General features: G+C 39.3%; 1 protein-coding gene and 1 non-coding gene across 3 annotated transcripts in view; one reads left to right on the top strand and one right to left on the bottom strand.

Moving 5' to 3' along the window:
* Positions 1-311: 311 nt before the first annotated feature.
* Positions 312-22,420, bottom strand: part of WDR49 (WD repeat domain 49) — a 140,492-nt gene continuing 118,383 nt past the window's right edge. Inside the window, exons 17-18 of one of the 2 annotated variants that reach the window (XM_019810469.3) lie at positions 21,330-21,476; positions 312-1,430 (exon numbers count right to left, since the gene is read on the bottom strand). In XM_019810469.3, the coding sequence (XP_019666028.3) occupies positions 1,300-1,430; positions 21,330-21,476 (278 nt within the window). In that variant the 3' untranslated portion in view covers positions 312-1,299. Of the gene's footprint in view, positions 1,431-21,329; positions 21,477-21,938; positions 22,119-22,420 lie in introns of those variants that run through there. The other variant, XM_045037304.1, reaches the window with a different exon arrangement.
* Positions 9,286-9,392, top strand: LOC111556504. Its single transcript, XR_002735954.2, has one exon. It is a non-coding gene; the product is annotated as a U6 spliceosomal RNA (small nuclear RNA).

Genomic DNA, 22,420 nt, shown 5'->3' with positions numbered 1-22,420 from the left:
ACCTCAACTCTGCCATAGATAATTGGGCATTCTTCTAACAAATCCAAATCTCAGATTTTAACCTTATAATAGATATACGATTACTGTGAGGCTTACACGCAATGAAATTTTGCAGTTACTGAACAGAATAGACCCCTCATATATTAATTATTTCCTTTACTTGTGTGTCTTAGTACAAAATTCTTCTAAAAAATACAAATGGTTTTGAAAGAAGTCTTTAAAATGCAAACGTGTAGTAACTAAAGTTATATGAACGAATTTATTAATTACTCCTACAGAACACAATAAATAAAGCAGCATAAGAATATTGGTTACCTGGTAGATGATGACATTTATAAAGAAAAATGGATCCAAAAAGCAAGGCATTGTTTTTCAGAACCAAACATTTCCCACTTGAGCTTCTACATAGAGTGAGTCCTATACCTAGCCCCAGTCTCTTCAAAACAATTTTTTTTTCTGAGACTATTACCTCTTTGGTAGTGCTATGCTCTTCAATAATATGGTAGGACAAAATACAGAAGCAGAACATATGCAGTAATTTCTCAATCGGTACACAGAAGAATGGATATAAGTCTGTAAGAATTAATAGGAATAGCTGCTACTGACATGGTCTGACTGCATTATCAGAATCATTTTCAAAAAACTAGAAAGTATGTAAATACGTGGAAATGGTTTTCTTAGTTAAGTTTGTAGATATTCACTGTGTTAGTACTTTCCATATTTAACTTCAAGGCAGGTTTTTATAATAATAATTGATCAAAAATATTTGCCTATAGAAGCAACCAGAAGGGTAACTGGTTAGAATGCATTGCTCTGAAAATGTACATGTTTATATGAAACCACTTGGGAATAGATGATACCAGTTAATATTGGCCCCTCTGTAGTCCAATCTATCTTTTATTAAGAATGCACAGAAAGTGAAAGGTGATGGATAAAAGCAGCACTAAGACATTGTCTGAAGGCGAAACTTTCTGAAGGTTAAATACAAAGTCAAGGAGGGGCAGCTGGATGGCTCAGTTGGTTGAGGGTTTGACTCATGGTCTCACAGTTTGAGTTCGAGCCCTGCATCAGGCTCTGCGGTGACAGCTCTGAGCCTGGAGTCTGCTTCAGATTCTGTGTCTCTGTCTCTCTCTGCCCCTTCCCTGCTCACACTTTGTTAATCTCTCTCTCAAAAATAAATAAACATTTAAAAAATCTTTTTTTAAATATAAAGTCAAAGAATGGCACAGAATTCTTGATTCCTCTCTGCATTTTATATTCATATTTTATGTGACAATGAAATATTTATTTTTGTTTCAATTATAATTGCTTCTTATTTCTTTTAATCTTCACTTCACTACTTGTTTCTTGATATAATTGCTTGGCTCTTCGTTCACGATCCAGAATTTCTTTGGGGAACAGGTTTTTCTCATCAAATACAGCGTTCAAAGCTACAAAATGATGAAGAAAATAACATGTAAATTATACTTGGTAAGAGGCCCAATTAAATGAAATAGTGGGGAGAAAATTCCCATTTGAATTCATCTGAAAATTTGTATGTTTCTAACACCAAGAGTGTATCTGGGGGGATTTTCTCTTAAGTTCCTGCTATTTCTTTGACTTTGGTTTAAATTAAAAAGCTAAATTTTAACAGAGTTTGTTCTATTAATGTATTTATATCATGATGATTTCCACCACTCTCAGTAGAAGACTAAAGAAGCTTGTGTTTTCCATTTTTGCTTTTTCATCTACTTAGCAGCTATCAAAGACTCATAATAAGCCAAGAACAGATTATTCTGTATTGAAATAAGACAATGAAAACAATCAAAACACAGTTTGACTGTCTGCACCACTAAATAAGCTCTTCTGCAATCACGTCCTTATAAGATACTTTGATCTACAGGGATCTGTGGCTTCAGAAAAAAAGAGCCAAATTATCCCCCATGAGTGGCCGTCTTATGCATCAGTGAGATGTAGGAGGAAATTGCGCCATGCGTTCGAGAAAATAATTTTGGCCTTTTGCTTAATTCTATCATTTCAACAAATGCTTACTGGATGTATATTATGCACAATGTCCTATGCTTGGGCATAAATGAGGCACAGATATGACTCAGTCGCAGGCCTTCTTCCAACTGGTAGAAAGCAGGCACAGTGCCCAAATGACCAAAATATCAAGTACAATAAGTTACAGTTCTGAGAAAATAGGAGCAACAGAAATTTTGGTTAAGCATATAAAGAGACTGTAACAATATGCAGAGATCAGAGGAAAAGCTTGAAGAATTAGACACCATTTGAGGCAGATTTTGAAGTCCAGATAGGATTCTAATTGATAAGAAGGGCCACGGAGGTGAGGAAGGGTTAGCAAGAGGGAAAGGAAATGTCAACGAGAGAGAACAAAGCAAACCAAAGTGTGGAGAAACAAGAGCCACCGTTCAGCTAATTCCGAATAATTCAGTACAATGTGACCAAGGTTCAAAAGAGAGAGAGAATGAGGTTGGAGCGGGACAAAGGAATACTTTAAATGGCAACCCCGAGGAGTATGAAATAAACGACATAAACATTGAACAACTTCACCGTATACTGCGATCTTTATATATATGAACTAGGGGGAAAAAACAAAAAACAAAAAACAAAAAAAAACCCTCTCCACTTCCCATACAAACATGATTGTATAAGTCAATATCCTTCCCCATTTTCTCTCGAATATTATACTAGAACAACCAGGAAAAACGAACACAGATAATAATTTGGCAAACAAACTCCACGTGAGTGAAGCCCAAAGATAGAGGTAACCTGCAGCCTGCAAAATAGGAACAAGGGCAGCCAAAGAGCTGTTACATGAGATAAGGTGATGAGTCTGAAAGTGTAAGAAGGCCAGCAGCCACAGCATCTCAGAAAGTTCTAGCAAAAAGACACTGACTAAAGGTGAGGGGCTCACCCTGCAGTGCAAATGCTTTATCTTTCATTTATATCTATGGATGCAAACAGAGGTGAACAAGACCGGAAGCAAAAGCCCTCCACGACACCTTGTTTGGTTCAGAGAAACAGATGAGGCAGGGCTACATGAAGAATCACGCACGTGAGCCGTTTTTTCCTAAAAGCAGTTTGCCTGTCGGTTGTAAAAACTGAAGGCCACTCCAATCCCCCACCACAAACTCTCACCTAGGGACCTACTACAAACTTCAGGTCTAAAAAAATCCAACTCATTAAAACTAATTAAGAAAGGAAATTTTAAAAAAATGGCATAGAGTGGACACAAAGGACTATAAGCAAAATTAGAAACAAAACAAAACAAACTTTAAAAAGGGCAGAAGAGGGGCACCTGGGTGGCTCAGTTGGTTGAGCGTCTGACTTTGGCTCAGGTCATGATCTCACGGTTTGAACTCCAGGTCGGTCTCTATGCTGATAGCTCAGTGCCTGGAGGCTGCTTCAGATTCTGTGTCTCCCTCTCTCTCTGCCCCTCCCCCGCTTGCTCTCTCTCTCTTTCTCTCTCTCTATCTCAAAAATAAATAAAAACATTAAAAAATTTTAAAAGAGAAGAATGAACCAATACATAAACTACCTCCAGAAATACGCTGCCACGCCGGCCAGATAAATATTGTTACTAAGCGCTTTGTCACACACTATATTTTAAAACTCGAAAAAGCACTTATTTCTGTAAAGGAAGATCACAGAGCAGAAGTGAAAGAGCTCCGGAAATGTCACAACAGGAAGTGAGGAAAGTGAGCTGGCAGAGCTCAGGAAAAATCTCACAAGTGAGATTTTCACTCACAAGTGTGTGGTAACATAATGGGAAATGGAGTTTACAAATGAGACAAACAAATATAATAAGGTGAAAATGAAAAGAAGAGAAATGAGAGAGGAAAGTGACACTGAAAAAGAAATAGATTCAACCAACACAACAATCAGATGAGTCCTTCAGAACGAACACCAAAATGGAACAAATATTTGAAGGTATTATGTGTAAAGTTTTCCTTAGAGACAATCTGACATACACAGGAAGGACATACTGTGGCACCAGGAATAACAGAATCAGAAGTCAAACCGAAGCACATCTTCGTCAAATTATTAGACTTTAAAGATAATCATTTGGCAGCCAGACAAAATGATCAAGTCGCTTAAAAGGAGAGAAATGTGTATCTTGCATTAGATATCGTCACAGCAATGATCAATACCAGAAGAGAGAGCGACGCCAACAAGAAAATCAAGGAAAGTACGTGTGGAGTGTGGATATTATACACACTCAAGCTGCGCCTCAAATCTAAAAATACAAAAGTTTCAACAAATCTAAAAATGCAAATTTTCAACATTCAGGAAATTCGGGGACTATTGTTTCTAAGAGACCTTTTCGAGAAAACTACTACAAAGTAAACTGATGGATGACTGAGGAAAATTTAGAAAAAGACTTAGTGGAGAGTGCTGTATATTTTTAAATGTAGAAGTGAGATTAAAATAATATGAAGCGTAGGATAACAAAACAGACGGTAAATGCCACATGCCTGACAATGCAAAATGATACAATTTAACAAAAACTGGAATGATTAGGGAGAAGCTTCATTCATGATAAATCAGTAACAGCTAAGAGACAAAGGACTTAAACCAACAAGTCAAGGAATAGTAGTATAAATAAATTTAACAAAATAAAAGAAGCACAAAAAAAGATCACATTGGTGAATAAAATTAGGTGGTAGAGGGGCACCTGGGTGGCTCAGTCGTCAAGGGTCCGACTTCAGCTCAGGTCATGATCTCACAGTTTGTGAGTTTGAGCCCCGTGTCAGGCTCTATGCTGACAGCTCAGACCCTGGAGCCTGCTTCAGATTCTATGTCTCCCTCTCTCTCTGCTCCTCCCCGGCTCACACTCTGTCTCTCACTCTCAAAAATACATAAATATTAAATTAAAAAAAAAAAAGAAGAGAAAGAGGGGAGTGAAGAAACATGCTCATTGTATCATTAGTCAACATGGATGTAATGGTTACTGTCCTAGAAAACTGAAGGGCTAGAAGAGTTATACCAACCTATGAGTATAAAGTTACCACTAGAATGTATAATACCCTCCCCAAATAAAAACAAAGAAAAAATTACAGATCCAGTGAAAACTTTAAAACCCATATAACCAATGAATGACATAAAAAAGAGTGTGAGAAACATAAAACCAAACAATATATAATATATATTTTTATATATAATATATTGACAAATTTAAATGTGCTCAATTTCATGATCATAAAAATTATTTTTTAGCTGGATCAAAAGCAAAACCCAGCACACATCTAAAATGAAGTGACTCCAAAAATTTGAAATAGAAGGATTTGAAAAGTAATACCAGGCAAATCAAAACCCAGAGAAAGCAGAGGTCAAAATCTAAAATCATCAGTGCATACAGAAACCCTCAAAGGATACACTGAAACTCATATTGCTTCTGCACAGAAAAGGAAACAATCAGCAAAACTAAAACGCAACTAACAGAATGGGAGAAGATATTTGCAAATGACATATCAGATAAAGGGTTAGCATCCAAAATCTATAAAGAACTTACCAAACTCAACACCCAAAAAACAATCCAGTGAAAAAATGGGCAAAAGACATGAATAGACACTTCTCCAAAGAAGACATCCAGATGGCCAACCGACACATGAAAAAATGCTCAACATCACTCATCATCAGGGAAATACAAATCAAAACCACAATGAGATACCACCTTACACCTGTCAGAATGGCTAACATGAACAACTCAGGCAACAACAGATGTTGGCGAGGATGCGGACAAAGAGGATCTCTTTTGCACCGTTGGTGGGAATGCAAGCTGGTGCAGCCACTCTGGAAAACAGTATGGAGGTTCCTCAAAAAACTAAACATAGAACTACCCTACGACCCAGCAATTGCACTGCTAGGCATTTATCCAAGGGATACAGGTGTGCTGTTTCGAAGGGACACATGCACCCCCATGTTTAGAGCAGCACTATCAACAATAGCCAAAGTATGGAAAGAGCCTCAATGTCCACTGATGGATGAATGGATAAAGAAGATGTGGTATATATATACAATGGAGTATTACCTGACAATCAAAAAGAATGAAATCTTGCCTTTTGCAACTATGTGGGTGGAGCTGGAGGGTATAATGCTAAGTGAAATTAGTCAGAGAAAGACAAAAATCATATGACTTCACTCATATGAGGACTTTAAGAGACAAAACAGATGAACATAAGAGAAGGGAAACAAAAATAATATACAAACAGGGAAGGGGACAAAACAGAAGAGACTCATAAATATGGAGAACAAACTGAGGGTTACTGGAGGGGTTGTGTGTGGGGGGGGCGGCTAAATGGGTAAGGGGCAGTAGGAATCTACTCCTGAAATCATTGTTGCACTATATGCTAACTAATTTGGATGTAAATTTTAAAAAATAAAATTAAAATAAATTAAAAAAAAAAAAAAGAAACTCATATTAGTGGATTCCAGAAATAAGTGATACCAGGATCTGAACAAACCAGTGTGATAGAGGAGAGGGAGATTTCTCACTGAATAATTTTTCTTATGTTCTAATATTTGACCATGTATATTTTGGTTTTTAGCAATAGCACAAAAATGAATAAACCTGGACTATCTCTTAAGCAAAGCTACAAATTTGTCTAATGCCAGCATTGTAAGATATATGGATTTCTGTATATTAGGCATTGATTCTGCCCTGTATGCCTGCGGATTAGCATTTGAGAATCATGAGACATTCTGAATGCCTTAGAGCTCTCCTGAAATCCACTATGAAAGCCAGAAATTTCCTTTTGAAATAAACTCTTGCTGTTTTATTGAGATTTGTCTCTCAACTAGATGAGGAATTTCTACATAATTGACTGGGTTTCAGGACAGTTATACTAATAACTAACTGATAGGGCCTTGAGAGAAAATCTTGCCCAAATAAGTCATTTTTTGTTTAGTTAAAAAAAAAGGTGATAAAAAATTCATATGCAAGGGTGGATCCTCATTTCCTGGGCCCAAAGCTTACAAGTTGGGGGGGCTTTCTTAAAGAAAAAATATAAAGTTACAAATATATAATTATTCATAAAACCAGCTATTTATTTGGGATGAGAAAATAAATCTCAACAAACTATTAAAGTTTTGTAGATTTGGGTCCTTTTATTCTGAGATTTCTTTTAGGCAACGCACCAGAAATGCTTACCCGGAAATGATTCCTGCTTGCAAGTGGGGCTTCCTGGAACCGGGAACAATAAAACTTCCAGCAACTATTAATACTCACAAGGGTCTTTGCATATGAGGCCTATTAAAACTTCTTGGCTTCACTGGCAAACTCTTTTATTTGGCAAAAATGATGTCATTAACCTAACACCTTCTAAATGGATAATGGTAATCAATTCATCTTAGTATTCAAAGTAACAACATCTGCTAGGTTTACGGCACAATGTTTTCATATGATGATGTGAGGGAGTCTGCAATGGAATGTGTGATGTATCTAAGAGACCATTAACCATTTATTGAACTTATTTAAGATTATAAAAGAATGCCTTTAACCTTGCTGTGATAACTTGTTTTCATGAAGTATTAACTGGCAAGGCTAAAGCTCCCAGTTATTCAATCAAACATTAATCTAGGTGTTTCTCTGAAGGGATTTTGCAGATATAATTAAAAGTCCCTAATCAATGGACTTTAAGTAAAAGAGATTATCCAGGATAATCTGGGTGAGCCAGATTTAATCAGCTGGAAGGCCTTAAAAGCAAGGCTGGGGCTCCCCAAAGACAGGGAAATAATTCTACCAATGGACAAGAGTTTCTTCCTGTATCCATGGAGTTTCAAACTCACCTTTCCTGGCTGCCTGTGGACAACAGCTTTAACCTGTGCCCACTCTGCCCATGATCTTCCCTTTCTGACTCAGTCCTACTCATTTTGGATTTGCTCAAACCAAAGCAGCCCCCACAGTCCCATAGGCCAATTCCTTGTCATAAATTTCAGTATATGGTCCTGCTGGTTCTGCTTCCCTGAAACCTGACTGGTACACTTGCCATAAAGGACATTGTGTACTATAGGACGATTGTGAAGGGTCAAGTGTTCCTATTGAGACAAACAGACTGGTTTGTCAAGATTCTGATGGTTTGTGACTAGAGTCTGTTGGGATATTCCATGTGAAGAAAATGTGTGTTTATTCAAATATATAGCTGATCTTAAAGCACTCTCAATATCTCAATAATACAATAGGTATTATATGGGACCTCAAGTCTCCCACTTCTTGCCCTCAACAAATTACTCTGAATCTTGAAGAGTAGTTGGTTTAGAAGGGCTCGTAATGGTTAATGTACATTAGCCTCTAAAGGCTTCCCTTCACACCTGAATCCAAATTCCTTGTGCAGGCTACATGGCCCCACATGACCGGATCCCTAGCCTCTTCAATCTCATTTTGTACCAGTCTCCATCTCTCTCACACTACCCCAGCAACAGCGACTTTCTTTCTGCCCCCAGAACATGTCAACCTTATTCCCAACTCAATAGTTTTACACTTCTGGATAATTTCCTTGGAAAGTTCTACCCCTCATATTTAGTGGGAGTGCTTTCTTTCAGGATTCAGCTAAAAAATCAGAGGAAGCTTTGCTGATGCCCCCTAGTCATGTCTTATCACATTATTGTGCTTTCTTCATGACTCTTACCTCTTACAATATCGTTATCCAATCTTATCTTCTTATATTTACTTATTTATTGTCTGTCTTTCCCCTAGGTGGTAAAGTCAACAAAAGCAAAGATCTTGTCTGCCTTTATACCTCATATATTCATAGTACCCAGCATTGTGTCTGGTACATGGAAAATATTAAATGTGTGCGTGTGTGTGTGTGTATATATATATATATATATATATATATATATATATATATAAAAATATATATAAATATATATATATAATAAATGAACAAATTTAAATGAATAAATGAATAAATATATATTATATTAAAATATATAATTTATATATATATATTATATATATATATCTATAATAAATGAAAAAATGATTGAAGATACCTCCAGGAATGCAAAGGGTGGGGCTCACTTCTCAAACTTTGGAATTCTTGCATTCTACAGACCTGAGAAAGGTGGTTCTCCATGTCATGTATCCATGTATCCATCCACTTACCACAGCCCCTGCTCTTAAAAATCAATATCTAATGTTATGGGTAACCATTTACATTTACCATTTCCTATCCGGGAAAATATGACATTTATGCATTCACCCCTTCATTTTATAGGTGGCTGTCCAACAAGGTTTGTTATAATGATACCCAAAAGGTGTTTTAAACGTCATGAAAATGAGTGCTCGCTTCGGCAGCACATATACTAAAATTGGAACGACACAGAGAAGATTAGCATGCCCCCTGTGCAAGGATGACACGCAAATTCATGAAGCGTTCCATATTTAAAAAAAAAAAAGGTCATGAAAATGAAAGATGTGGTGGTCATGAAGCTATTAAAACATTTCCAATAAAATGAAAGGATTCAGTGAACCTAATAAAGCAAAGTTAATCTTTTATCGTCTGATCCTTCCCTTGTCCCCTGATTGGCAACCAACCATATTAGACAAGCAATAATGGCAAAGCTCACAAAGGCATCCTGGCAAGAAAGGACTTGATGGCGATCTAAACATAGCACTGCAATTACCAGCTGTTGTTTGTTGATGAATATACAGTATTCTGAAAACCTTCTAATTCACATCCTGCATCCTATCCTAAGTCCTCTAGATAACTACTTCTCAAACTTTGATATGCATGAGAATCACCCAAAAATCTTGTTAAAATGCAGATTCTGATTCAATAGAGCTGAGCTGGGGCCTGTGCTGCTACATTTCTAGCATGATCCCAGGTTGTGCCCATGCTATTATCTGCTGACCAAGTTTCTAATTCCCGAATACAGACTCTAGATCAGTATAGCCACGCTGTCATTCAACTTCAGCCATCATTGAATAACAATATGGTACCAAAGCAAAAGGTTGTTGGCAAGGTGGTGAGGATTGGTCTAAATGCTTTAACAGTCTTCATATAATGCTTAAATGACTGTGGTCCAGGACCTGTTGAACTTTTTTTTTAAGACTCAATTTTTTTTTTTATTTCAGATTTTAATGTATTTGAACTTTAGTTTACATAGGGATAAAGTCTCAATTTTCCAAGAGCAGTTTTAGGTTTAAAACAAAATTGAAAAGAAGGTACAAAGATTTCCCATATATCCCCTGCCTCCATACGTGAATAGTCTCCCCCTTTATCAACATCACTCACCAGAATGGTACATATTTCCCCGAGAATGAATCTATATTGGCTCATCATAATCACCCAAAGTACATAGTTTACCTAAGGGTTCACTATTTGTGGTGTACATTATATAGGTTTGGAAAAAAGAGTAATGACCTATATCCCTCACTATAATGTTGTACAGAGTATTTTCACTGCCCTAGAAAACCCTCTGCTCCCATTCGTCTTATCTCCCCTTCTCTGGAAACCACTCATCTTTTTACCATAGTTTTGCCTTTCCCAGAATGTCATGTAGTTGGAATCATCGTATGTACCTTTTCAGATTGGCTTCTTTCACTTAGTAACATTCATTTAAGATTCCTCCGCGTCTTTTCATGGCTTAATAGCTCATTTCTTCTTAGTGCTGAATAATATTCGATTATCTGGGTGTACCTCAATTTATTTAGACATTTACTTAGTGAAAAACATCTTAGTTGCCTCCAAGTTTGGGCAATTATGAATAAAGTTGCTTTAAACACTCATGTGCAGGCTTTTGTGTGTATGTAAGTTTTCACCTCCTTTGGCTAAATACCAAGGAGCATGATTATTGGATTAAATGGTAAGAGTATGCTTCCCTTGGTAAGAAACTGCCAACTGTCTTCCAAAGTGGCTGTACCATTTTGCATTCCCACCAGCAATGAATAAAGTTTCCTGTTGCTCCATGCCCTCGTCAGCATCTGGCGGTGTCAGTGTTCTAGATTTGGGCCATTCTCACAGGTGAGGAGTGGTATCGCATTGTTGTTTCACTTTGTATTTCCCTGATGATATATGTGGGGTATCTGCTGAACCTTTTAACAGATGCTTTTCACATATTAACAATGTCTATCTTGTAGGACCCAAATTTTGGTGTGTGTGTGAGTGTGTGCGTGTGTGTGTGTGTGTGTGTTTGACTTTCAAGATAATTTAGTGCTATCATATAAAGATATAAAATGATAAGAAGGAATTCCACTTCTAAGATGTCTGTTTTATGCCCATTCTTTAGTTATTTAAAATTTCCTGAGGTGCATCACACATAACGGTCTCTCATTTCTTACTTAAACTGAATATATCTATACATGCTTTCATGCTTCCTTTTTGTATTTTAATTATTTGTTCCAGTGAGAAATTTCTCACAATATCAGTGATTTTTTTCTTTATTGGTACTAGATTTAAGATTATATTCTAAAGCAAAAACATAGTAAATTAGATTTTACTAAAAGCCTGTGTGTATACTTTCACCCTATAGTTTAAGAACAATGCAGAGAATTTTGTGTTGCGATGGAAAACCACGCATTGCCTCTACTACACCCTTCCGAGCTGTCAGGGTCTGGCTGCTGAGTTCACCACTGTTGAGCTATTTTGTCCCTCTTTGTAAACTGCAGGTTATCCTGCCAATGGATACACAAATTCTGTCTCATCTGGTAGAATTTTTTTTTCATGTTTATTTATTTATTTTGAGAGAGGGAGAGAGAGAGATCATGAAATAGCATGCATGCACACAAGCAGGAGAGAGGCAAGAGAGAGAAGGAGAGAGAGAATCCCAAGCAGACTCTGTACTGTCAGCACAGATCCTGACGCAGGTTTTAATCTCACAATCATGAGATCATGACCTGAGCCAGAATCAAGAGAGCCGGACACTTAACTGACCCACCCAGGCGCCCCCTCTGGTAGAGTTCTAATTGACTTCCTCTCCTGCTTTGGAAACACGTTTTGGAATCTACCTGCAGATTGGACTGGAGACTGTTAACATGCACAAATTGTCAGTTCTTACAGATTTTCAAATTTTCCAGTTCCCTTCAGTATCTGACTACAATACTCCAAATGAACTTTCCCAGTTCTTCTCACACCCGACTAAAACTGCGAACTAAAACCCGACAGCCCAAATCCCCATCTAGACTCTACACTGCCTGCCACTGTGCTTTTCTCTCAGGATCTCTTCAGGATCCAGAACAACTGACCTTTGTCACCAACTCGCAACATATGGTTCAGCTGGTTTTGCAGGAGCAACACCAATGAGAATCCCTGAGGGACTACTTCTGAGACCATGCTTTGTGCCTCTAGGAGCAACTTCTGGGTTGCTCCATGATGAGAGATATTTCTTCCTCTTTTTTTTTTTTTAATTTTTTGTTTAATGTTTGTTTATTTCTGAGAGAGAGACAGAGCATGAGCGGGGGAGGAGCAGAGAGAGAGGGAGACACAGAATCCGAAGCAGTCTCTAGGCTCTGAGCTGTCAGCACAGAGCCCGACGCGGGGCTCGAACTCATAGACCGCGAGATCATGACCTGAGCCGAAGTCAGACGTTCAGTCGCTCAGCCGACTGAGCCACCCAGGCACCCCTATTCCTTCCTCTTAAACAAAAGAGAGGGACTGACAGTATTGAACTTTACCTGAGCCCTGTACTCCTTCCCGGAAAGCAGAGACAGTTAAGAAACTCCTCTACTATTTTGTGTTTGGGAGACAAGTAACGGTAAAGGAGGACTCTGCTCTCCTACTGCGAGATAAGACCCTCTGTGCCTGTCCCCAGAAGTCTAGTAAGACTCAGGGATTCACTAACCTGTCTCTGTAACAGGTCAGGCCCCTTTCCTTTCCTTTGAGACACTCCTTTTAACAAATATTCTCCCTATGCAATAGCTTGCAATAAAATCATCTCTTTAATTGTCCTGTTCATTTTGTCTTTGCCAAAACAACAACAACAACAATTCACCTGAGGTATCGCCAGTGGGGCATCCTCTCTAGGTTGAAAAATTTAAAGATTTTACAGATACAGTATAAATGGGTTCTAGGGAATTTATTGGTGAAACCTGACCCAGAGACATTTCCAAGTCACTTCTAGGTTTTTGAATAAGGCATATCAAAGAGGGGTTTCAAGCTGTTTGAGAACCCACTGGGAAGAGCGTGGAAGCTAAAGAGAGAGTATGAAAGATGTTTCAACTTGAAAGGGAAAGAAAGAGAATACAACAGGACATTAAAAACCCAGTAGGCAAGACTAAAAAAGTCACCAGGAGATTATGAAGTGTTTGAAAACTGTCCCGAGTTCCAAAGTGGTAGTTTAGAATATTGATAGTAAGTCTGGCAAAGTGCCCCTCATCATACAATTGCCAAATAACCTTCCACACACTGTAATTACGGGGATGGCAGGCGTGTGTGGAAAATGCAGCACAAAGATTTAAGGCAGACCATTGTAACGAAATTGTGGAGGGGGGATACGTCGGTAATTGAGATTCTTTTTAAGTGCTCTTTTATTGTAACTTTTTTTTTTTAATTCAGCAGCATCCTCCTGAAAAGAAGAACAATTTTAAATGAAAGTGATAAAAATAGGTACTATTATAGTAAAGTGGTTGATTTTAGAAATCAGCATATGAATAAGCTGCCCTGGGAATATGATTTGAACACCATTTGAACAAGGGAGAGGACACCTAGAAATATTAACAACACGAACAACTAAATAACATGGCCACTGCTCACGTAGGGCCCAGAGAGTCCGTGACACAGATTCTGCATAAAGAAAATAGGGACTTAGAGATGTCTAGTGCAATAACAACGGGACAATGACAACCCAATATTATCAATAAAGAACATGTATCAAATTCTCAGTAGGTGTCAGGCCCTATGCTAAAGGCTTCACCTGAATTATTTCACTTACTGTTCACAGCAACATGATGAGGACGGTAACTAATATGATGCCATTTTCATTTGAAGAAACTAAGGCACAGAGAGTTTAATTGACCTGTTCAAAGTCATAAAGCTAGCAAGTGATAGAGTCTTGGTTTGAAGCCAAATGTATGCTCAAAATTTTGCCTTTAGACCATTATTGCTTCGAGTCTCCCAAGTTTGATTCCCTTTATAAATGGAAATTCTCCCAAAAGACAACCATAGCCACCACCACCTTATAACTTCATAGGAATGATGACTGTAATTTCAAAAGATAGAAAATAACGTAAAGGGCCAGGCGTGGGGGAGAAAGCACAGAAACAGAGGTAAAATGATAATAGGCCAGTTACCAATGGATTGCCCTCAGTTCCAAGTCCACTCTTCACTGCTTGCTTTGTGATAATGGACTGGAGCCCTATAAATATTTCTTTTGCCAGCTGGTGTGATGTTGCTCCCTATCATGAGGGGATGCCAGCAGGACACTGGAGGAGAAGTGGATTTCTCTTACAAGTGGGTGCTCCTGTCACCATACTCCTGCAGGGCACTTTCTCCAGCACTAGACTCCTATAGTATGGACTCCCCCAGTACCATGCCCCACAGTGGCTTTGCCCCTCCAGACTCCTATGATGCAGGCATGGCTGACTTCTCCAGAGCCCAGAATCAGCAGCTTTCCTTGTCACCCTTCAGGTAAGCTTTGCAGCAGAGTGCCACCCATCTGGCACCACCCGGTGAATGGCTTTCCGTAACAACCCAAGAGGTGAGCAGAGGTCCACCACTGTGACTCCTCCCTGTGAACAGCCTCCCCTGCACTCCTTTGGTGGCTTTGCAGTGAGTTCTGAGGTGCAGCACCTCCCCGTGGATGGTTTCCCATGGCCACCCTGGGAGATTTTTGCCGTGTCCTACCTGCGACAGCTCTGCCACCTTGCTATCCAGTGACACGAAGAAGCCTTCTCAAACAAGGTCTAGGTATCAGCCCTAGCTTGGATGGGCATCTTCCTTGGTCTATCTCAGGCTTGAGGGGGGGGTGGCTGTTCTTTAGATCTGCTATTCCCAAGTTCTTTAGAGTTCTCTTTACTTCCTACTAGCCAATTTTCTATAATACCCATGATTATATCTACAACCAGAAAAAGAAAATGAACTTAAATATAAAAGGAATGCTGAAACTTGCCTGTACTTGCTTTTCAGCTACCTCTCTGTATTTCTTTCCTACTATAGTCAGTTTCTTGGAAACATATTAGCTTTTTTTGGTTCATGTCCCAGCCACCTCCATCACAACATATTTTGAAAACTGACTCTAAACCATCTTCTCCTCCTGTATTTCCTCTCTCAATAATAGTCTCTCTCTCTCTCTCTCTCTCTCTCTCTCTCTCTCTCTCTCTCTCTGACATAGTTATCCAAGCTAGAAATCTGAAAGTCATTCATGTGCTTACCTATCGTCATTGAACCTTTAAGTTCAATCTCCTTAGCATGTCTCAAATTAGTTACTTCCTTTCTAGGATCTCCATGGCTTCAAAATAATAATAGATACCATTTAATGAATGCAGCATATATGCTAGCCATTGTGCTGAAGTTAGCCCACACCACTTCAAAATCAGGTATGATTAGCCCCATTTTATACACGTGAAAACTGAGACTTGGTAGATTGTGTAATTTATCCAGATATAACCAACTAGTGAAAGGCAAACTAAAGATTCAAAAGCAGATAGCTGGCTACAAACAATAAGCTCCTACTGCTCTAATATGCTGCCTGCAGTCTAACTCCATTATAATGCATCTACTACAGTTTCCAGAAAGCGTTGTAAAATGCATACCCGGTCGTGTCACTTTCCTGTTTTAAACATTTCAGCAGAAATCTTTTTTTCTGAAGAGGTTTAATAGCTAGTGGTAGGTCATCCTTTTCATTTCACCAGACAGAACAACAAAAACAGGTAAATTACAGAAATAATATTTTCAAAGCTATCAGAGGGCGACGGAAGCAAAGATTATCAAATTAAAATTCCAGAGGCAGTAGAATCCCTCTTAGATGGGCTAAAATTGCCAAATATTTTCTTCTCTTTATGGATTTATCACATCTGGGCATTGCTAAGAAACAGGATTGTCAATAGACAAAGAGACGAGTTTTGATGACAATGTGGGTTAAGGTTTGACATATTGTAATCTAGAGAAATTCCACAATAGTCAGTTCCCTATAAGCTATTTTTTAAGTGCTAGGGTGATGGAGACTGTGGATGGGACTGGAAAGGAATGTGTCCTGTAATCTTGCAGTACTTAGGAGACAATATATCAATGAAAGGAGAGGCTTAAAACAGACAGACATTTGAAATCAGAAGTAGACTAAGTCGACTGTAACCAAGCACTGACCAAGCTCAATTTGTAACTGAATCAACAGGATGTACCCTTCATGTTCTCTGCCCAATTAAGGAAAGGGTCAACTACCTCTGGGAGAAAATAACATTAATTTCAGCATCTATAGATATTTTACACATAATTCCTGTCATACAATTTAAAATTATGCAAAATTACTAGACTTGCAAAGAAGAAGGAAAATGTGACCAATAACAAAGAAGAAAAAATAGACATTAGAAGCAGACCCCAAGATCATCCAGATATTGAGGTTAGCAGGCCCAGACTTTAAAATTACTATTATAAATATGTTAAAGAAAAAGAGATAAAGTTTGGACAAAATGGATGAAAATGTGAATAATTTCAATTGAGAAGAACTAAAAAATATATGTATGTAAAATCTGAAATTGGGGCCTGATCACATGAGTTTAACAGCAGACTGGTGAAGGACAGGGTTAGTAATGCAAATACAAGTCAATATAAAATACCCAAAATAAAGCTCAGAGAGGAAAATCAAATGGAAAGAAGAGAAGAATGTAAGAAACATTTATGATGTAAGGAGTGTCTAACATGTACAGAAATGCAATCCCAGAAGGACAGGAGAGTGAGAATTGGAAAGAAATTATAATCAAAAAGATAATGGCCGAGAATTGTCCAAACTTGAAGAAAGATTTATTCAAGAGTTCCTATCAACACCAAGCAATATAGTGAGAAAAGCATATTTATATCCATCATGATAAAACTTCTGAAAACTGAGGATAAAGAGAAAAATCTTTAAAGAAGCCAGGTTAAAAAAAAAAGATATTACACTCAAAGGAGCCACAATCATAATTAGAAAAAAATTTTTTAATGTTTATTTATGTTTCAGACAATGCGAGAGACAGAGTGCAAGCAGCAGAGGGGCAGACAGAGGGAGACACAGAATCTGAAGCGGGCTCCAGGCCCTGAGCTGTCAGCCCAGAGCCCGACACGGGGCTCAAACTCACGAACCAGGAGATCATGACCTGAGCCGAAGTCGGATGCTTAACCGACTGAGCCACTCAGTAGCCCCAGGAGCCACAATCATATTAAAAAACTGAATTTCGGGGCGCCTGGGTGGCGCAGTCGGTTAAGCGTCCGACTTCAGCCAGGTCACGATCTCGTGGTCCGTGAGTTCGAGCCCCGCGTCGGGCTCTGGGCTGATGGCTCAGAGCCTGGAGCCTGTTTCCGATTCTGTGTCTGCCTCTCTCTCTGCCCCTCCCCCGTTCATGCTCTGTCTCTCTCTGTCCCAAAAAATAAATAAAAACGTTGAAAAAAAAAATTAAAAAAGAAAAACAACTGAATTTTAATCAGGAATTATGGGAGCAAGGAAACAATGAGATGCTATCTTTAAAGAGCTGAACAGAATTTTAAAAAATCACTGGTATTTAGAGTTTTAAACCCAGTGAAAATATCCTTCTGAAGTCAAAATAAAATAAATGCCTTTTTAAGACACATAAAATGACTCCCCAGCAGACTCACATTATAAGAAATATTGCAGGACATTCTTCAGATGGAAGGAATATAATCTCAGGTGGGAGCCTGCTATCGTAAGAGGGATAAAGGACACAGAAAAGAGTATTGCAATCTTCTGAGTAATCACTAAAAGAATAATACGAAGAGATATAAAAACAGAAGAATTAATAGTAGAGATAAAATGGAATAATTCAAAATATTTGACTGAAACATTCTAATGGGTCCTCGTTTCTGATAAAATAAACGCCAAGGTCTTTAGCACAGCACACTAGGTACTCCAGAATCTGGCCCTATTTACCTATCTAGCCTTAATTCTTGCCATGCTCCTTCTAGAACCATTTGGGACTATGTGTAGCCCCCAGACATTCGGGACTATGTGTAGCTTCCGCAGCAACCCATGTCACTCCCACCACCTTACATTTGCATGTGCTGCTCCTTTGCCAGAAATATCATCCCCTTTTTTTCCCTACCTGACTAATCTAATAGCAACTTGACTTTTAGTATCCAGCTCAACATAATCAAGTTTATCAAAAAAAAAAAAAAAAAAAAAAAAAGAACCATCTATGAATCTCCATGTGGTCTCACACTGGCCAGTGCATATTTCTGTCATAGTCCTTGGTATAAAACACAATTATTTGTTTCCTTATCTATTTTGACAACTAGTCTTCAAGATCATTGAAGGCTGGGCCTCTACAGGTTGACTCTGTCTCCAGCCTCTAGCACAGAGGCCAGCACAGAGAAGGCATTCAATACCTACCACAGAAAAGGCTACATACACAAATGAACAAACATTATCTCTATATCTGCTAGTTGAAGACTCTATAATATTATACAAAGCATGTTACATCCTCCATCATCCTCAACAACTTTATTTTTAAAAAAAGTTAATGTTTTTATTTATTTTTGAGACAGAGAGAGACAGAGCATGAGCAGGGGAGGGGCAGAGAGAGAGGGAGACACAATCTGAAACAGGCTTCAGGCTCTGTCTGAGCTGTCAGCACAGAGCCCGACACCAGGCTCGAACTCACGGAGTGCGAGATCATGACCTAAGCTGAAGTCAGATGCTTAACCAACTGAGCCACCTAGGTGCCCCAAGAACTTTATTTCTAAATAGCATACCAGTAGCTTAAACTCAACACCTTCTTTTTTTTTTTTAATGTTTATTTGTTTTTGAGAGACAGAGAAAGAGACAGAGCATGAGTGGGGGACAGGCAGAGAGGAAGACACAGAATCTGAAGCAGGCTTCAGTCTCTGAGCTGTCAGCACAGAGCCCGATGCAGGACTCGAACCCACAAACCACGAGATCATCACCTGGGCCCAAGTCAGACGCTTAACTGACTAAGCCACCCAGGTACCCCTCAAATTCAACACATTCGAAACTCAACTCTACTCATGTGTATCAAACTCAACGTCTCACTATCTGAAGTCACCCAATGCAGTCAACCTAGGATCATGTGGACTTCTGCCCTACTTCATCCCTGATGAATTTCCTTACATTGTTTCCTTCATCTTGACTCGCCCTTCTCCTCCTTCACCCTTTGGACTCCTGCTTCCCCTAAGTCCCAGCTCAGATGTGACCACCTCTCTGCATTCTTTCCTATGCCCCCACAGTTAATCTGGCTTCACCCTGGATGCTTCCACAGAATATGGTGTCACAAGTCATGCATTCTGTTGTCCTCAAAGTCTGCATCTGCCTCTCCCTTTAGTTGATAGAACTTAAAAAAAAAAAATTCACTCATAGGGAAGGCAAATAAGTGGAAGTACTGAAAAGAGAGCAAAGGATGAAAAGCTGAAGAAGAAAATAAAAAAGAGGGATGAAAAGATCTTTAAAAAAAATTGTGTGGAAATTACAGAAAAATAATTTATGTTGTGAAATCCAGGAGAAAAAATTTTCTTTGAAAACTTATTAGAGTATTTTAGGTATGTCCATCCAGCCATCTATCCGCCCCCCTCCCCGCCCCCCGCTCCCCACACGTACATCCACCTGCCCATAGGAGAATTCTGCCTGCTGCAGAATGTACAAGGTTCCTCACAGGAACAGGACCTCGCATTGCTGAGGACAGGTGTTTGCTGCCCTCACTGCTGCCCTCTCCCACTTTCTTGTCCCCCAGCATCTGCATACTCTCTGTCTTCTATTTCCCTTGCCTCAATTCTGATCCCTCGCTCTCTCTTGGTTTCTTCCCGTGTTCATGTTCTATGTCTCTACTGTCTTTACACTTTGTCCTGGCTCTGGGGATCTTTTCTTACTGTCTGTTCCTCAGATTCTCATCTGTCTGTGACTCAGAAGGACAAGATAAATGCTCCCCATATTTATTTGTAAAAGATGAATCATCCTGGGGGGAAAAAGGCAGGATGATAGATTGAAAGCTCTGTCAGATGCACAAATGGCTATTTAGAGCCCTAAAGTTTATGGATTCATGGTTTTAAAAGAAATGAGCAGAAGCCGTTAGATGACTCTCATGAGACCAAATAAATGATTATAAGTTTAGAAAAGAAAAACTCTGAGTAAAGGCAAAGGAAGCTGATAACAATTAGACTGGAAACCATGGCAATGAGGAATGACAGCTGTCCCTTGCTTACAAGTAGAATTAAAAAAAAAAAAAAAAATGTTGACCAGCTGCTCTCCTTTTCCATAGGGAACCAAGCAGAGACAAGAAGCTTAAACTTCCTCCAGCGGGGACATAAAAAACAAAACAACAACAACAACAACAACAACAACAACAACAACAACAACAAAAACCTCCTCCCTCCTAAAGGGTGATTATTTCTCAGGGATGATGTTGAACCCTCATCCCAGAAGATTTGAAAAATTTAGAGACCACAGATCTCAGATTGTTTGAGTATAGTTCTGATCATCTGACTGTGACAAGTTGGAAATGTGCACTTCATTAATTATTTTAAATGAGTTCCCCGCCGGGTCCATATGCTTTCTGAGTGCCTCACTAAGATTCAGGTTGTGCCGGCTGCACTCCCGGAAGGCCCCTCTATGCGGGGAGGATTTCTGTACCGAAACTCTTCTTCAAATCCTTAGGAACCTGGAAGCCTGTAACAGTCTGAAAATCAGAGCCTTCTTTTGCACATCTTGTTTCTGAATCTCCGGAGATTACTCACTTATATTTTCTAAGCTGAGCTTTCTTGTCCTCTCATGATATTAGCCCAACACTGCAGCTGGAAGTCTTGAACACAATGCACTTTAAGTAGCCTCTATTTACAGTGTTCCACATGCCAAGAACAAAACCAGATTGTCAAAGACTCGGTTCGAAAGCGGTCTTAGGATATCTCTTTCTCTGGTATCAGTTTTGAAAATGAAGATTATTTGGGGAAGGGGGTTCTCATCCGTGGCAGACTCAAAATACATATTCATGGCATACTGACTTCAGAAAACTGACAAAATAAAAATACACTTTTTATGTATTCCAGCCTGTTGGCTGCCCTTTTTGAGAGCACAGATCAACGGCTAAGCTATAAATCTTAGCAGTCAAACCACGCTTCCTTTCACTGCAACCTACAAGGCAAACATGTTACTTCCACGCTTTCCTACTTTGTTTTTTGAAGTGATTGAGTTGAATGGGGACAGATGATGGAGGGGTGTGGTGGCTGAGGACTTACTTTCGGAGAGCAATGGAGGCTCTGGAATTTGGGAACACTCCTCCTTTGGCTCTTCCCTGAAATATTTCTCCGGGTCCCAAAGAAAAGCTGGTTTCGTCACTTCAGGCAGCTCTTTCAGGGCTCCGATGCTTAATGACCTGAATGCACCTTGACGACAGTGGGTTTTAGGGGAGGGCAGGAAAAAAGTAGAGTATCATTAATTCCTCAGAAGGAACTAGCACATTTCCAAGTTAACTTTTTAAAATGTAACCTTCCTGTTACTCAGCTGGTACAGCTGCAGTGATCAGCGATGCCGGCAAACACAGCTGTTCACGATGAATCCATGGTCCTTGTATTCAAAGGGACCAAAAGGAACTTGAGGCCCCCCTTTCATTTATTTTTTTAGTTGGACTCTTTTGCTATGTTCCCTTGAAAGTGTGTATTCTGCCATTTTGGAAGAGCTCCAGTTTCTTTTATCTGCCAGAAAACTGCATCTTTTGCGGGATGGAATCTTGTTTTCACCGTTCAACAACGTATCTAAAATTTTGAATGTGCAGGTACTTTTTAATTTCGCTAACATGTCAACCAGAGCTGTGCCATTGTATTTAAGGTGCACACAATGAGACGACAGAAAGGAAAGGTCTTTTATTCCTGTGCCTTAAAGCAAAGTCTTGGACAATGGGAAAAGTTTTCGTTTTGCTTCACAGGATAAAAGGGAAGTGCTTCGCTTGAGATGTGATCTTCTGTTTGTTTGATTGTTAGCACTGCAAAGGTAGGAACTGTGCTTTTGTCATCATGGTGGTTCAGCACCTAAGAAAAGTGAGGTTATACATATTTAGCACTTGCTATGGGACTGAAAGGGCGGGCCTACGCCGGCCGACTCCATCTTGATCTGTGTTCTCCACCTTGAGTGACTATGTCCCCGACATGACCCCTTTTCCGGGAAAATTGCAGAAACCTCAGACAGAGCCTCCTCCCCTTGAGTAACCTCCCGCTCACCCATTCAAACTTCCTGATCAAAACACGCCCAGCGACCTGCGTAACAGGACTCCGACCCTTCCCCAGCCAATCGGCTGAGGCCACAGCCATTACCTCACCAACTGCCCCTAGAC

The sequence above is a fragment of the Felis catus genome, chromosome C2, assembly GCF_018350175.1.
Source record: "Felis catus isolate Fca126 chromosome C2, F.catus_Fca126_mat1.0, whole genome shotgun sequence".
NCBI classification, from domain to species: Eukaryota; Metazoa; Chordata; class Mammalia; order Carnivora; family Felidae; genus Felis; species Felis catus.
The sequence above is the reverse complement of the archived record's forward strand: the minus strand, read 5'-3'. Positions and strand labels throughout refer to the sequence as shown.